A 15658-nucleotide genomic window follows, 5' to 3' on the forward strand; every position below is an offset into this window, starting at 1 on the left:
AAACCTTTTGCTGACAGAAATGATCTTTTGATCATAGCATGTGGCTGGGAGAATTAATGAGTAACACAATGCCATGCAAACTTGTACCTGCCGTTTTATATAACAGTTTGTACAATACAAGTACAGTACAGAGTTGGCTCTGCCTATCCTTGTACATGTACAGAAAAACTTGATTTTTAGGCCAATATTCCCTTTAAACCCAGATGGAGAATAAAGAATAATTAGGGGGAGATCATCTGCTGTGTATACACATTTACAATTATACAGTTCTCCAATGGAAAGGTTCACAAAACAACACAAAACAAAAATATCATCCCCCTCCCCTGCCTTTAGTCCGGTACATACCTAACCTTGAGTCGTTCTTGAGGTAACTAGTAGAACAGGCATGACCACCCCTTTGTTCTTCGCTATTCTATAATACCCAGAATGCCATGGCAACCTAGGTGCAACCATTGCAACAAAAACAACAGATGAAAATCATGAAATGAAAGGAACATTAAATAAATAAAAAAAAGTTGTGTTTCCTAAATCCACTGGTTTTCTACTTTTTATAAAAGCCCTACATTTGTATGGATAATTTTAGTTTGTGACTCCCATTATTTACTGTGGGAGGCTGAAGAATATTTTTTGGCAAAATTAGTCAAATGGTCCATAGTTATAATATAACAAATATAATTCTTTGGCAATCCAGGGGGGAACTGCACATTTTTCACCATGTCCATGACGTTGCAGAAGCATTCAGCGGCTTCAGATAATCGTGTGTATATGCTTCCCCAGTTGGCCAGTTACTCTGATAAATGGGGGGTTTCACCCTTAAGTAAACTTTTAGTATGTTATAGAATAGCCAGTTCTTAGCAATTGGTAGTCATTTTTTATTTCTTATAGTGTTTGGTTTATTTGTCTATTCCTTCTAACTCCTTCCAGCTTTCAAAAGTTTGTCACTGACCCCTGCAGCCAAAAAAGCTTTTGCTCTGTGAGGCTACAATTTTTATTGTTATTGTTACTTTTTCTTATGTATCTTTCTATTCAGGCCCTCTTCCAATTTCTCATTCAAACCACTGCCCAGTTGATAGGGTAATTTGAACCCTAGCAACCAGATACTGCTGTAATTTTAAACTGGAGAGCTGTTCAAAAAAAGCTAAATAATTTAAAAACCAAAAAAAAAGTGAAGACCAATTGCAAATAGTCTCAAAATATCAAGCTACGTCACACTAAAATGTTAATTTTAAGGTGCACACCCCCTTTAAGCAAAAGGCTATACCCAAACCCTTTTGTCCTAGATTGCCTTAGGCCCCATCTAGGTGACTACTTGCTCCTGTGAGTCTGAAAGGTAAACATATGTTACAATAAGAGAAACTTCACACCTACACTCAGACTTTTATCAATACATATGTAAGATAACATGGGCTTTCACCCTTTCCTTAGGGGCATTTAACCATGCCTTGCCTGGCTACACCCAGCATGGCACAGATAACAGAGCAACCTGGATATGTCAAATCGATGGCACTGGCAGTAAGATCCTTAACAGGCACTGACTTTAGTTCTGTGTAAGGGGAGTAGTTACTAATATGTCTGTACAGTATGTGTTGCTTTGCATTGACTTAATGGCACTCACCAAGATAGAATTTGATAACGCAAAGCAACAACTAAGATGCCTGTGCTTTGTGCATTACAGCAGCATTAGACCATAACTGCTGATTATCTGCAGGAACAAATGTTGCCAGTGATTATACATTGGCTCTATGTATCTCTGTTTAATAACTTTATACCTGCCTGTGTTTAATGTCTTATATTTAGAACCCTTTCCATAATGTCCCAAACCATGAGCCCACTACAGCATGAGTTATAGCACAAAGAGTATGATCCCTCAAGAAGATGCGCAATATGCATCTAGAAATTGTTTTATTTTTTTGCCTTAGGGCTAGGGCTCTTGTATATGGTGGTCAGGATATCTGGAAAACTGAGGGCCATATCAAAAGCTACTGGTAGTACAAATAGATTAGCAACTTACACAGTTGCCTCAGTAATCAGTTATAAGAGCCCCTGGCATGAAGCTCTTCGTTGATTTGGAATCAAGAACAATACATCACAAAAATTTCAAAGAAAAGTAGTTTAAGCTAATTCCTCTTTTCCATGTAAGAAAATATACACAAAGCCCAGCAGATGGCAGCATAATGGGGAAGTAAAGGCTAATATAGCTACATAATAATAAAGGAATAGTGAAGGTGGATTAAAGGGAGTAAAGCGCCCTCCACTGTACACTGGATGCATTATAATAAGCAGTAGAATAGTACAATAACACAGTCAACATTTTTCTTTTAATTCCAGGAGAGAAAATGAGAGTAATGCACCTTCTGACCCTGCATCCAGATACAGATATCATAGTCATTATGGGTCTTACCTAAAAGGGTCTTTAATCCAAAAATAAAATAATGATAAAATGATCAAATATAATGCTCAGTTTTGAAATCCTCCAATTTGTTATTTTTAAAGCTTTATCCTACAATTTCAGTCTGAATGTTAGTTTTAGATTGTTGCATTTAAATGTGCGATCGATGTCCGAAAGTTTGTTGGAAGAAAACTAAAATCTGAATGTGTACGGCCAGCTTTAGTGAATGCCATCCATCATTAAAACTACTGGCTGGTTGCAAGCAACCAAAATGCAGTTTAATTGCCAAAGTGGAGGGGTGGGGTGCATAAGCAAAGACACTCTAAATCAGGGGTGGCCAAGACGTCGATCGCAGTCCACCAGACGATCCCCCGTCGATTTCTGGTGAGCCGCGTCTAAACCTTTGAATGCGGAAGTGCGGCGCATTTATTGGGTACGCATAGGATGCTGCGTCGCGTTACTATGCGGGGAAGAGTCAGAGGTAGATCGCTGGGGGAAAAAGTCTGGGTACCCCTGCTCTAAAACATGCACTAATTGCAACGTAATAACACAAATATTAAATGGTATCTAAAGTCAAACATAAAATTATATGAAATTAGCTGAGTGTGGTTTTGTGCAATTTTGCAATATACTATATTTTAGTCATTTTCGAGATATTAGCAATATTATACTGTTAATATTTTTGGCTCTAATATGCACTTTCTATGTTTAACCATATTTAAAAGCAAACAATATACAGAAAATTGCGTATAGGTTTTCTACTGTACAAGTGAAAGTTTAGATATGACTTGTTGAATGCTATTGCTAGAAACTCAATTGTTAGAAACGAAAAAGTTGTACAATGACAATGTTCCCTCCCCATACCCTCCCCTTTTCTTTCTGTACCCTTTCCCATATACAAAAACTGGAAAATAAAGAATTGAAAAAAAAAAAAAAGCAAACTATATATCATTAAACTGATTTACATTTAAACATTATTAATTGGTTTAAAGAAAAATTTGTTACCTTTAATCAAATGTAAGGGATGCAAGGGACTGCATATTCCCCTACTGTGTAATGTGTAATCTACACCCTGTGGGAGGGGGTAATCTTACTGACCCAAGAGATTGTGGAAGATCCCTAGTAGGGAGGGGATGGATTTGTTGGAGGGCCTGACGCAGGTAGGCCTTAGTAAGATAAACCAGGATGCTATGGCCTTTAAGTGGAATTTGGGGAAATGGACCCTTTGAATAATGGCTTCTAGAGTGTGGCAGGTAGCTCATGTTATAGCACGCTCCAGGGATATGAGACATATGAGCTAGTAAGAGCAGATCTGGGCACCAATAAGGCAAGCTGCCAATCGGACCCACTGCCCTGTGCACTTGAGAATGTGCATGCGTGTACACATACATAACAGTGTGATCAGCTGAGTGATTAGGAGGTATGTGTAAGTGCCCCCCCTCCCCAGCATTGTTCCCTAGGCACATGTCTCATTTTCTTACCCATGGTTCTGGCCCTGGCTCCAACAAGGAGATTCTAGAGTGGTTCGCCAGTCAACACTCAACAGACTATATAGACTCAAGTGGGTGATACCAAATGAAGTTTCCATTTTGGGTTCCATTTTTACTGTTCCTCTTTAAGAACCACTGGTGCCCAAGAATTTTTGTGAAAGTGTGAGAGTTATAGTTCAGCTTGGATATTCATTCCTATTTATGCAGGCCCATCTGAGAAGAAAAGTCACACGTAGCAATTTTACCTTAGAAAGAGCACCTGGACAGTGGTACACAATAATCAGACTAAATAATACTATTTAAATGGTATCAGTGAATAGGTGTCACTCCTCTGTAGCAGAACCTACACTGTATCCTTGCAAATTTAATTTTTTCCAAAATAAAACGTACCTTTTGCTTCTAACAGAATCTGTGAATTGGTTTAATTTACCATATATTGGGCCCGATTCACTAAAGTCCGAAATAAGGGGCCTGATTCACTAAAGATCGATAAAAATTATCGCACGCTTTTTTGCGTTAAAAAACGCAAAATAATTTGCGCACGATTCACCATAGTATTATCGCGTGCGAAAAATCGCCATTTTCGCATGGGTTATTTCTCGCACTAGTTTTACCGCATGCGTTAATTTCCGCGCTGAAAAGAATACGATCGCATGATTCACTATAACTTTTGCGCGCTAAATATCGCATTCGGCTATGCGAAAATTAACACCTACTACACACAGGCGAAAAATTATACAAAAGTACAGTAAATGATTTTTTGCAATAAAATATGGACTTACAGTGTTATTTATTCAAGTCTGTGTTTCCCCTAGAGTGACGCAGCCGCCAGTTTGCAGCGAAATGTTCATTTTTAATACAGTAATTTTCTGCAAGTATTGGCGTGTATGGCTAACATGGCGTGCGTTCATTTGCGCGACTATTTATATTTGGCTACAAGTGATGAAATGGTTTGCCAGGCATGGATTTGCAGCAAATTTTTGGACGTGCGTTGAATTTTTCGCGGCGGATTTTTTCATGCGTTTCGCAAAACAATCCGCCAATGGCAAAACGCATGAAAAAATTCGCCACGCAAAAATTCACCGCACATACAAAAATTTATACAAGCGTCAAAAAATAATAGTCACAGCAACAATTTTTTTGCCTGCACAACATTTTTGCCGTTTTGTGGATCTTTCGAAAGATTTGCTAATTTTTCACTAAAGATAACCAGAACACATTTGCTCATCACTAGCGGCTACTATTTATAAGCATCTACTATTTATATACCATTTATATGCTACCATTTATATGTGGCTAATATTTATATACACCATTTATATGCGGCGACAATTGTTATACACTATTTCTAAGCTACCATTCATATGCGGCGACTATTCGCGGGCGTAATTTAGCACATGTACCAGCAAATACCGCATTGAAATAGCCTTTGCGAGTTAAATAACGCATGCAATATCGCGCGTAAAAAATCGCGAGTATGCTTATAGTGAATCGTGCGAAAAATCGCCAAAATTAAGACGCAGTAAAAATTTTAGCGCACAATAAAAATAGCGCACGTTTTATCGCCCTTTAGTGAATCAGGCCCAAGGAGTGCTATTTATAGCATGCGTTAAAAATCTTATCACTTCTTATTTTTCACTCGATTCACTAAAAGGACACTTGCAGAGCGCAATATATTACGCACGTAACCATTACTTTCTGAAAACCACCATTTCCCTGAAAACTGGAGGATGCATCACTCTAGGGCCAACATATACTTGAAAAAATACGACTGCAAACTCCATGTTGTGTTGCCAAAAGCTCACGAACCGCAATTTTCTTTAAGTACCGCCTGCCCCAAGTAGGGTTAATATTCACACAGATTAACACGATATTTTGCACGTTTAACGCTTCATATGTGTTTGTGAATCATGCGTTAGTACTATTTCTATTCGCTAATTAACGCAATGCGTTTTTTTTGTGCATGCGATATGCGGATTAACACATGCGAAATGACTTTGATCGGTACTTAATTATCGCATGCTTTTTAATGAAAAAAACTATGCGATAAGCGTTATTGACCTTTAGTGAATCGGCCCCTATAACGCTTATCGCATAGTTTTTTTCATTAAAATATGTCATCGTAAGATAAATAACGCCAAGAACATCGCTTCTTAATTATGACAAGTGTCCTTTTAGTGAATCGAGCGAAAAATAAGAAGTGATAAGATTTTTAACGCATGCTATAAATAGCACTCCTTATTTCGGACTTTAGTGAATCGGGCCCCTTATTTCGGACTTTAGTGAATCGGGCCCATTATTTCGGACTTTAGTGAATCAGGCCCATTGTATAGATTTTAGGCATGAGGCTGCAATCTGCTATAACAGAGCCAGTAGGTCAGTGGGACAGCTGCCATTCTCCCTGAAAATACTGAAACAGTTTTATACTTCTATAGCAACCATTATCACTAGTTATCCATGACTATTTTTAAGGTAATCTGTTCTATGTTAAGTCATAGTTATAAACTGACAAAAAAACCCTAGTACTCTGACAAACCAATTTATTCTTTGGAAAAATTACATAAAAAGGCCAAACACATATTTTAATTTGCTTTATTAAAAAAAAAAGACTATATTTTGTCACTATAAAATATATGCATTTTGATTTGCTAAAAATCATATTAAAATATAATAATAATATCAATATTTAGACATATAAAGGTTTATGTTATCAGGGAGATTTCAGTCCATCTGTTGCTCGCCATCTGCATTGCTGTTCTGGGCATCGGGTGGGATTTCCTGTGCATCTCTGGGGGCCGGATCCATGCTGATAGGAATGGGTCTCTCTGGGGCAGGTGGCAGTGCCAGCCGAGGAGCCTGAATATGTAGGTGCCCGTCCTTGGATAAGGAGCACACAACTTGCTCAGGATTCACACCTTCTGGCAGTTCAGCTTCTCTCTTCCACTGTCTGTATTCATGGACGTAGCTCCCATCCTCACTGTCACTTTTCCTCTCATGTTTTCCTGTCACAATCACTCTCCTTCCCTGCATTTTCACTGTTAGTTCATGAGGAGAAAAGTCCCTCACATCCAGCGTCAGCTCAAAGTGATCCTTCCCATCTTTGCCTGAGCTGGGAGAGGTCCCCTCAGTTTCTGCGGCTCTGGGCTGTCGGCTCTGGTCTGTTATTCTTCTCATATCCATGTCCTGAGAGAGGAGCCGATAAGCCTCATTCACACACTGCATTCTCCTCTCCATGTCATTCCTCATGCTCAGAATGTCATCTCCCAGCTGGCCAAGGATGAGGCGAGTGGCTGGCCAGAGTGTGAGTGCAGGCTGGCTGCAGGGACACAGAGGGGAGTGTGAGGGCTGTAGGAGGCTGACAGGAAACATCTTCTGCTGATTTCCTGGAGCTTCTTGTCAGAGAAGAGCTGGAGAGATTGTGCTTGTTTGTGCGCTGCTGCTTTCTTGCTTCTCAGTACTGCAGCCAGTCACAGCCCCGGCACTTTTATATTCCTAACTTAGTGTTCTGGGCCCTTCCTGACACTTCCATGTGCTCTCTGTATATGGGCAGAAGGGGAGGAGCCTGTGTGTACATAATGAATTATGTCAGCTACTTGAGAGGAGACTGTGCTAGCAACTTCTGGCATTCACTGGGGCAGTGACATCACTAGTGGGAGGGGCAGTGTGTGTGATTACTGTAGACTGCCTTTGGACATAAACATTCAGGGACAGATTTACTTGAGAGATGCATACCTAACGTAGTGCAGGTTCCCACAGTTAACAATATTTGGTTTAATTTCATCTATTTTAACAATAGATTTGCAAAACAGGGAATAGGAAATATATTGTTTGCATTTAGAACAATTGTATTCTGAATTCCTTGTCAGTTTTCCCCGCACACACAGTCACTCCCACTAGTGATGTCACTGCCCCAGTGAATTCCAGAAGTTGCTAGCATAGCCTCCGTCTCAAGTAGCTGACATAATTCATTATGTACTCACAGGCTCCTCCCCTTCTGCCCATATACAGAGAGCACATGGAAGTGTCAGGAAGGGCCCAGAACACTAAGTTAGGAATATAAAAGTGCCGGGGCTGTGACTGGCTGCAGTACTGAGAAGCAAGAAAGCAGCAGAGCACAAACAAGCACAATCTCTCCAGCTCTTCTCTGACAAGAAGCTCCAGGAAATCAGCAGAAGATGTTTCCTGTCAGCCTCCTACAGCCCTCACACTCCCCTCTGTGTCCCTGCAGCCAGCCTGCACTCACACTCTGGCCAGCCACTCGCCTCATCCTTGGCCAGCTGGGAGACGACATTCTGAGCATGAGGAATGACATGGAGAGGAGAATGCAGTGTGTGAATGAGGCTTATCGGCTCCTCTCTCAGGACATGGATATGAGAAGAATAACAGACCAGAGCCGACAGCCCAGAGCCGCAGAAACTGAGGGGACCTCTCCCAGCTCAGGCAAAGATGGGAAGGATCACTTTGAGCTGACGCTGGATGTGAGGGACTTTTCTCCTCATGAACTAACAGTGAAAATGCAGGGAAGGAGAGTGATTGTGACAGGAAAACAAGAGAGGAAAAGTGACAGTGAGGATGGGAGCTACTTCCATGAATACAGAGAGTGGAAGAGAGAAGCTGAACTGCCAGAAGGTGTGAATCCTGAGCAAGTTGTGTGCTCCTTTTCCAAGGACGGGCACCTACATATTCAGGCTCCTCGGCTGGCACTGCCACCTGCCCCAGAGAGACCCATTCCTATCAGCATGGATCCGGCCCCCAGAGATGCACAGGAAATCCCACCCGATGCCCAGAACAGCAATGCAGATGGGGAGCAACAGATGGACTGAAATCTCCCTGATAACATGAAAGGACTTATATATTCTTATAATATTTAGTTATATACTTTTCTGTATTAATTTTATAAAATTGCAGTTTTCTTAAGGCAGTATGAGTATTTTCTTAATAAAGCAAAATTAAACTATAATATTGCGCTGTATCTTTTAACCCAAATGTATGTACTAAGTATAATTAAATGCTGACTCTTCTATATATAAGCACTTATAAAACTACATTTTTGCAAAAGGGCTAATATTACATAATTATAGTAAATTTAGGGGCAGAATCTTCAGACTTTCATGTTCATGACAGAATGATAAAGTAGCCTATAAAGATGTGATGCACATATGCACTGTGGTACCAAATAATATCACAGCCAGCTAAAGGTACTAGCATAATAATAACTTTGGATGGAAAAGTTTTCATTACACTTATATGGACATCAAAAGACTACATGCGTAGGCATAATATATTATACTAAAATATCCAGAGGAGTTCTTTAAAAATAAAGTAGCAGAACAGGCTGAAAGAAAAGTGGAGGTATACTGCCTAAATAAACAGTAATTAAAATTCTAACATTTATATAAACATTACTAGGTGGGACATTAACTGATATTTTTATTATACTATATATATCCCTATAATTGCATACCCCAAATACATTTTACATGTTATGCAATTGCGGAGACAATCCTTCCCATGTTTCCCTTCCAATCCTGACCACAAGATAGGGGGTTACGTTATTTCCTTTAGGCAATAAAAATAATAAGCAATAAATAACCTGCTACATTTATCAGTATAAATAGTGCACAGTGGTATCATCACTTGTAATTGGTGTTTATGGAAAACAGTAATTGTGACTAAGGGCAATATATATCTAGGATATACAGAATTCTGAGATGCAGGATATCACTGTAGCTTTTCTAGCTTCCAGTGATGCAAACTTGTGAGAACCTCACATTGTACAGGTATGGGACCTGTTATCCAGAATGCTCGGGGACCTGGGGTTTTCCGGATAAGGGATCTTACTGTAATTTGGATTTCTATACCTTAAGTCTGCTAAAAAAAGCACTTAAACGTTACATAAACCCAATAGGATTGTTTTGCCTCCAATAAGGATCAATGATATCTTAGTTGGGATCAAGTACAAGGCATTGTTTTATTATTACTACAGAGAAAAGGAAATATTTTTTAAAAATGTGAATTATTTCCTTAGAATGGAGTCTATGGGAGATGGCCTTTCCATAATTTGGAACTTTCTGGATAACGGGTTTCCAGGTAACGGGTCCCATACCTGTAGTCTGAATGAGGTCATAGTAGTGGCTCGCAAGGAGGGAGGGGGTATAACCTTTTAGTGCCAGCTGTGTCTGATATTACTGAAAGAAAGTAGTATCTACTGTTCTGTCATACTAGCACCTCCACGGCAACTCTTATAGGGTTATTCAGCACCATGACTGAAAAATAGAAAAAAAGTGAATTAGGGTGTTAATGAATTGATTCAGAAATAATGGCAGAACTGAGTTACTAAACTGATATCACTTCTGTCACTGCGGATTTTTGCCACAAATACAGTATATGTTATTGCCCATTATAACATCCACGCTGCATGTGTTATTTCTCACAGTTTAGTAAAATATAGCACCAGAATTATCACCAAATTGTGCCAAAATCACAGCCAATTTATCTTGTAGAGTGGCATTATATAAAATAAATAGGGCTGTTTTAATACATGGGCCCATCATCAGACCATTCATCTGCTTTTAACATTTTACTAAAGCGTTCCCCTCTATTAAATCCACACAGCGAGCATAGCATTGATAAGTTGTTTATAAAAGACATTTTTTTACTTTTTATTTTTTTTGTCATTTTATATTGTATTTTTTTTATGGTTAATCTACTCCGATGTCCTTTTGTCCAGTGCACCTGGATACCACTTAATTTAATAATATCGTAGTTTACCTGCTTAGAGCTAGTATTATTACAAACTTAGTGGGATGGTCACAGGTCCCCAACAATAAAAAAATTGTCCTGGGCCCACTGGCACCTTAAATCAGCCTGGAAATAAGATCACAAATTGTACAGATGGTAGCTATATTGTGACCAGAAATCATTACTAAGTCTATTGGGGAAAAATAATACCTTTATTTTGTGTTATTAGTGAATTCATTGAAATAACATAAATGAAAATAGCTGATTACACATATTGGTCGTTATTACAATTTAATATTAAGCTGATGATGCATTAATAATTCATTAACTGATAGTTCTTATAAACAACTCATTAGTGTTGTCTTTTGCAATGGCACCAAAGCATCTGCAAGAATATGGAGCTGACCTAAAACTGACCAAAAGTAATATATTGTGTGGCCATTGGGTGTGGGTGTGTAGAATTACAGGCTGGCTCTTGTAACCATTACCCACAATAGTTAGACAATATTCCTTATGGTCAATTTTGTAGGATTTAGAAAAATTGCTCAGAGGATACTCATAATGAGAGTCTTAACCTCAATCTCTAATACTATGAACCCTGTAGGGTGATTTGGTAGACTTTAATGAACACCATTAAAACAAACTGCATCAGAACTCATCCCTGGTATAACTAGACAACATGCTATGTTCAGAAAAAGTATATATATCATGGGACCTAACAAATTACAAATGGTAGGTTCATGTTATGACATTAAACTTGATTGTACATTATGTACACAATGAACTGTACCTTTATTTAAAAAAGCTAATAAATTCACATCTATGTTAAGACCTTGAGAAAATGTGATTTAAAGCTTTGATAATATGTCCCACTCTTAGTCCCATAGTAACTTTCTCTATTTTGCAAAATGCCATGCCTTCGGATCCTTATTATGTTTAAATGTCTGGAGATGCAATGATTCTCTGAGCTTTTTAATATTCCCTATGTTCCTTATCTGTTTACACAGTTGTCTGTCTTACAATCTATTTAAACTCACATTCACATTCAATTAAAAAAAAATTAATATTTTCGATGCGTACATTTAACACACTGCTGAATATAGTTGTTCCATGATTCTTGCAATTAAGAATATACAAATTCCTTCAAGCAAAATTCAGTTTCTGCGGTGGTGAAAATGTTTGCAAATCTGTGCAAGTGGGGCAATATATATGCTATTGCACAGCTAAAAATGCCTTAAGTGCAGTGTAATTTTCCCATTGTCTCCAATGCATTTTTGTAAAATTTTATTCTTTTGCAACTTTTCCATGGTTTTGTGATTATTTCACCAAACCTAAATGGGCCAGTTTCACTCATCACTATTTGTGATATAAAACTTTTCTTATTGTAGCAAATTTACAGAGTTACTTCAGCCCTTTTTATTTATTTTTTTTCTGTTAATGTATAGTTTTTAAATTCTGGGTCTTCATAAACCTATAATTTGTTGTCTCTCTGGTAATATTGGACCAAAAACTTCATACACTTTTAGAACTCCCCAATATTTGTCAGAGATCTTTATGCTTGCTAGTGGAGTATAGGTGGTTGTAAAGGGTACATTAACATTTTCTAAAGTGATATCTATATATGCACGTATACTAGATCTTTCCTTTTAAATTCCTCTGCCTTTTCTTCTGAAGTTGTAATTATCACTGTTGAATAATCCCTGGCTTTGAACAAGAAATAATGCCCACTTGAGTTTCCTTTGAACAGTTTTTCTAAATCCTACAAAATTGACCATAAGGAATATTGCACAACCATTGTGAATGATGTTTACTAGAAGCCAGCACGTAATTGTATTCATCCACCCTCATTGGTTACACAATATTCCTTTTGATCAGTTCTGTAGGATTAAGAAAACTTGCTCAGAAGAAGCAGTATACAAACAGCAAATGGGGATTGGCAATGGGGATTGGATGCCTGATAGGTTCAAAGCCAAAGGTTATTATACAGGGATTAGTACAATTTAAGAGCATAAAGCAGAAAACAATTACACAAAAAAGATATACTTTATAAAATAAGTACTTATTAAATTATTAATATACCAGTTTGTATCAGTGGTATTCATTATAGGCTACCAACTAACACTATGGGGTCCAAGGTGGTAAAGATTATGATGTTTAAACAGCTGGGCAAACTTGTGGCTTGGGAGAACCTATAAAAGTTTTTTGTTTGTTGAAAATTAAATTTCTTCTAAAGAACCTTTATTACTTATTACTATATTGAAAATTAATATACGTTATACTAAGAGAAAGGTGATATTTCAGAGTTTGATGACTTATTGGGTTATACCAGTGGTGAACAAACTGTGGCTCTTTAGTCCCTTAAATTTGGCTCTTCCAGGTGCGGGCTCGCACATAAAGTGCGATCACATTTTCGTTGCCCAGGTGGGGGGGTGGGATACACTGCAGTGGAGGCTCACTCGTTACATGCACGAGTGAGCCAGTGACAGTCTGCAAAAAATTTGGCTCTCAAAAGAAATTTCAATCACTATTTTGTTGATATTTGGCTCAGTTGACTAATAAGTTTGCCCACCACTGGGTTATACAGTGAGTATCAACCCCAGCCTGTAGGTAAGTCTGTAGGTACATAAGTATATTAAGTGGTAGAAATAAAAGGCTCTCTGTGAAGTAAAACATACCAAAGTTGGCAGAAATATATAGGTTGAGCCATTAAAAACATTTGAATTTAGGCTTATTCTCCAAACTGTCTCACCCTTTGTCTCAAGTAGCTGACATAATTCATTATGTAAACACAGGCTCCTCCCCTTCTCCTCATTTACAGAGAAATCTCAGGAACAGCCCAGAATGGCCCTAATGAATATAAAAGTGCTGGGACTGTGACTGGCTGCATTACTGAGAAGCAAGAAAGCACAAACAAGCACAATCTCTCCAGCCCTTCTCTGACAAGAAGCTCCAGGAATTCAGCAGAACATGCTTCCAACTTCCAACCTCCTGCAGCCCTCAAAAGCCTATCTGTGTCCCTGCAGCCAGCCTGCACTCACACTCTTTGGCCAGCTGGGAGATGACATTCTGAGCATGAGGAAAGACATGGTGAGGAGAAGGCAGCATGTTAATGAAGCTTGTGAGCTCCTCTTTCAGGACATGGATATGAGAAGAATAACAGACCAGAGCCGACAGCCCAGAGCCACAGAAACTGAGGGGACCTCTCCCAGCTCAGACAAAGATGGGAAGGATCACTTTGAGCTGATGCTGGATGTGGGGGACTTTTCTCCTCATGAAATAACAGTGAAAACACAGGGAAGGAGAGTGATTGTGACAGGAAAACATGAGAGGAAAAGTGACAGTGAGGATGGGAGCTACGTCCATGAATACAGAGAGTGGAATAGAAGAGCTGAACTGCCAGAAGGTGTGAATCTTGAGCAAGTTGTGTGCTCCTTATCCAAGGATGGGCACCTACATATTAAAGCTCCTTGGCTGGCACTGCCACCTGCCCCGGAGAGACCCATTCCTATCAGCATGAATATGGCACCAAGTGTTGCACAGCCGATGCCTAGAACAGCAATGCAGAAGGGGACCAACAAATGAACTAAATTCTTTACTGATAATATAAAACAAATTTGCTTACATTTTCAAATATTTAATTTCATAGTTTGTGTAAAATGTATAAGGTTTTGGTGGCAGAACGTGATTACTAATTTTTCCTTAATAACATTTAAATCTATTTTAGTCTTTTCAATTACTTTTCCTACACAGTGACACAATATCCTGTATCCTTTTAAGTGTCAGATATCAGCCGTAAAGTGATAGCATGTGGTTCTTCTTCATATGATTCTTTTCTTGCTTTGTCAGGCAACTTTCAGTTATATTTTCTTTAAAATTTTAACTAAAAGTGTACATACTTTCTGTTTTTATGGAATTTTGCTCAAAAGTCATATAGACCACTATAATATATACTCTGTCTTAGCCTTGGCTATTACACGGGATCATATTACTTGCAGTATGAAACTACACTAATAGCATTCCAATCAGGCTCTGTATTACACTCACCAGCCAAGGCTGCTGAGGTCTGCTGGCATGTACCAGTTAGAGATTAACCCATACAACTGCTCTAGTTACCTTCAAACTGTAGTTTTGCCAACTTCTGCAGTTATTAGAAAGGAAAAGCAGAATTTTTAGGTGCTATTGAATAGTGCTTGTTACCTGCCTCATCCTCTGACATAGCTGGCTGCTGCTATGGTTCATGACACACAAGGCTATATTGGGTGCTTTAAAGAGATACTGACACCAGGAATTAAACTTTTTTTTTTACATCTATCATAACATTGTCTTTGCATGCTATTTATAATTGTGCCTTAAAAGTATTTGCCGAATGCTTTTACATTCCCTATCTGATCCCCCATGTTTCTGTATGAGGGGGCGGCCATATTTGTGCAGCAGGAGGCCGTTAGAATTAGAAGCTATAACTGACACGTTGAGAAGGGACAGCCAGCTGGCACAACATTCAGGCTTAGGAACTTCAGTTAATCTGTAGGTAACTTTTAATGTGTCAGTATCACAGTAAGAATTATGTTTTTAATTTGCCTCAAAAACAACATTAAATCACAAAGGACAGCCTCCCTGCAGTCACTTGACAAACATTGAAGCAGGCTTTTGTTAGGGCACTGCAATGTTAGTCTATAGAGGAGTCTTTCATACTGTTATTTTGGGCTACGTAAAAACACAGCATTCAAAACTGTGCACCATTTTGGGGGCTAGCTATCTGAAAAATTATGCTAAATACATTTTAGATTTAAAAAAACACCATGCTGTTTCATCTTAAAGCTCAAATTGCAATACAAAACAAGCAGTTTCATTTAATATCAGACCAGCAATCATTGCAGGAGACCAAGCAATGTGGACAAACAGTTTCATTGTACAGGCACACTTCATTGAAATGGATCTCATTCAGTGAAAACCACTGCTATTCCAAGTCCCCTTCAATTCAGTGTCCCCTACACTAGGCCGGTGTAGTTTGGGGAGGTCTTATTTTAAACTAGTCCAA

General features: G+C 38.6%; 3 protein-coding genes across 3 annotated transcripts; 2 read left to right on the forward strand and 1 right to left on the reverse strand.

Moving 5' to 3' along the window:
• Positions 1-6454: 6454 nt before the first annotated feature.
• Positions 6455-7432, reverse strand: hsp30c (heat shock protein 30C). The gene has a single exon (XM_002944228.4). The coding sequence runs from the start codon at positions 7246-7248 to the stop codon at positions 6601-6603; it is 648 nt and encodes a 215-aa protein (XP_002944274.2). The 5' UTR covers positions 7249-7432; the 3' UTR covers positions 6455-6600.
• Positions 7433-7879: 447 nt separating this feature from the next.
• On the forward strand, positions 7880-8839 carry hsp30d (heat shock protein 30d). The gene has a single exon (XM_002937600.5). The coding sequence runs from the start codon at positions 8055-8057 to the stop codon at positions 8700-8702; it is 648 nt and encodes a 215-aa protein (XP_002937646.1). The 5' UTR covers positions 7880-8054; the 3' UTR covers positions 8703-8839.
• Positions 8840-13470: 4631 nt separating this feature from the next.
• LOC100489207 (heat shock protein 30D) lies at positions 13471-14931 on the forward strand. The gene is given in 2 exon segments (XM_012967412.2): positions 13471-14167; positions 14170-14931. Coding segments are annotated over 2 exon segments (618 nt in total). The 5' UTR covers positions 13471-13587; the 3' UTR covers positions 14208-14931.
• Positions 14932-15658: the final 727 nt, after the last annotated feature.

Source organism: Xenopus tropicalis, chromosome 7 (assembly GCF_000004195.4).
Source record: "Xenopus tropicalis strain Nigerian chromosome 7, UCB_Xtro_10.0, whole genome shotgun sequence".
Taxonomy (NCBI): Eukaryota; Metazoa; Chordata; class Amphibia; order Anura; family Pipidae; genus Xenopus; species Xenopus tropicalis.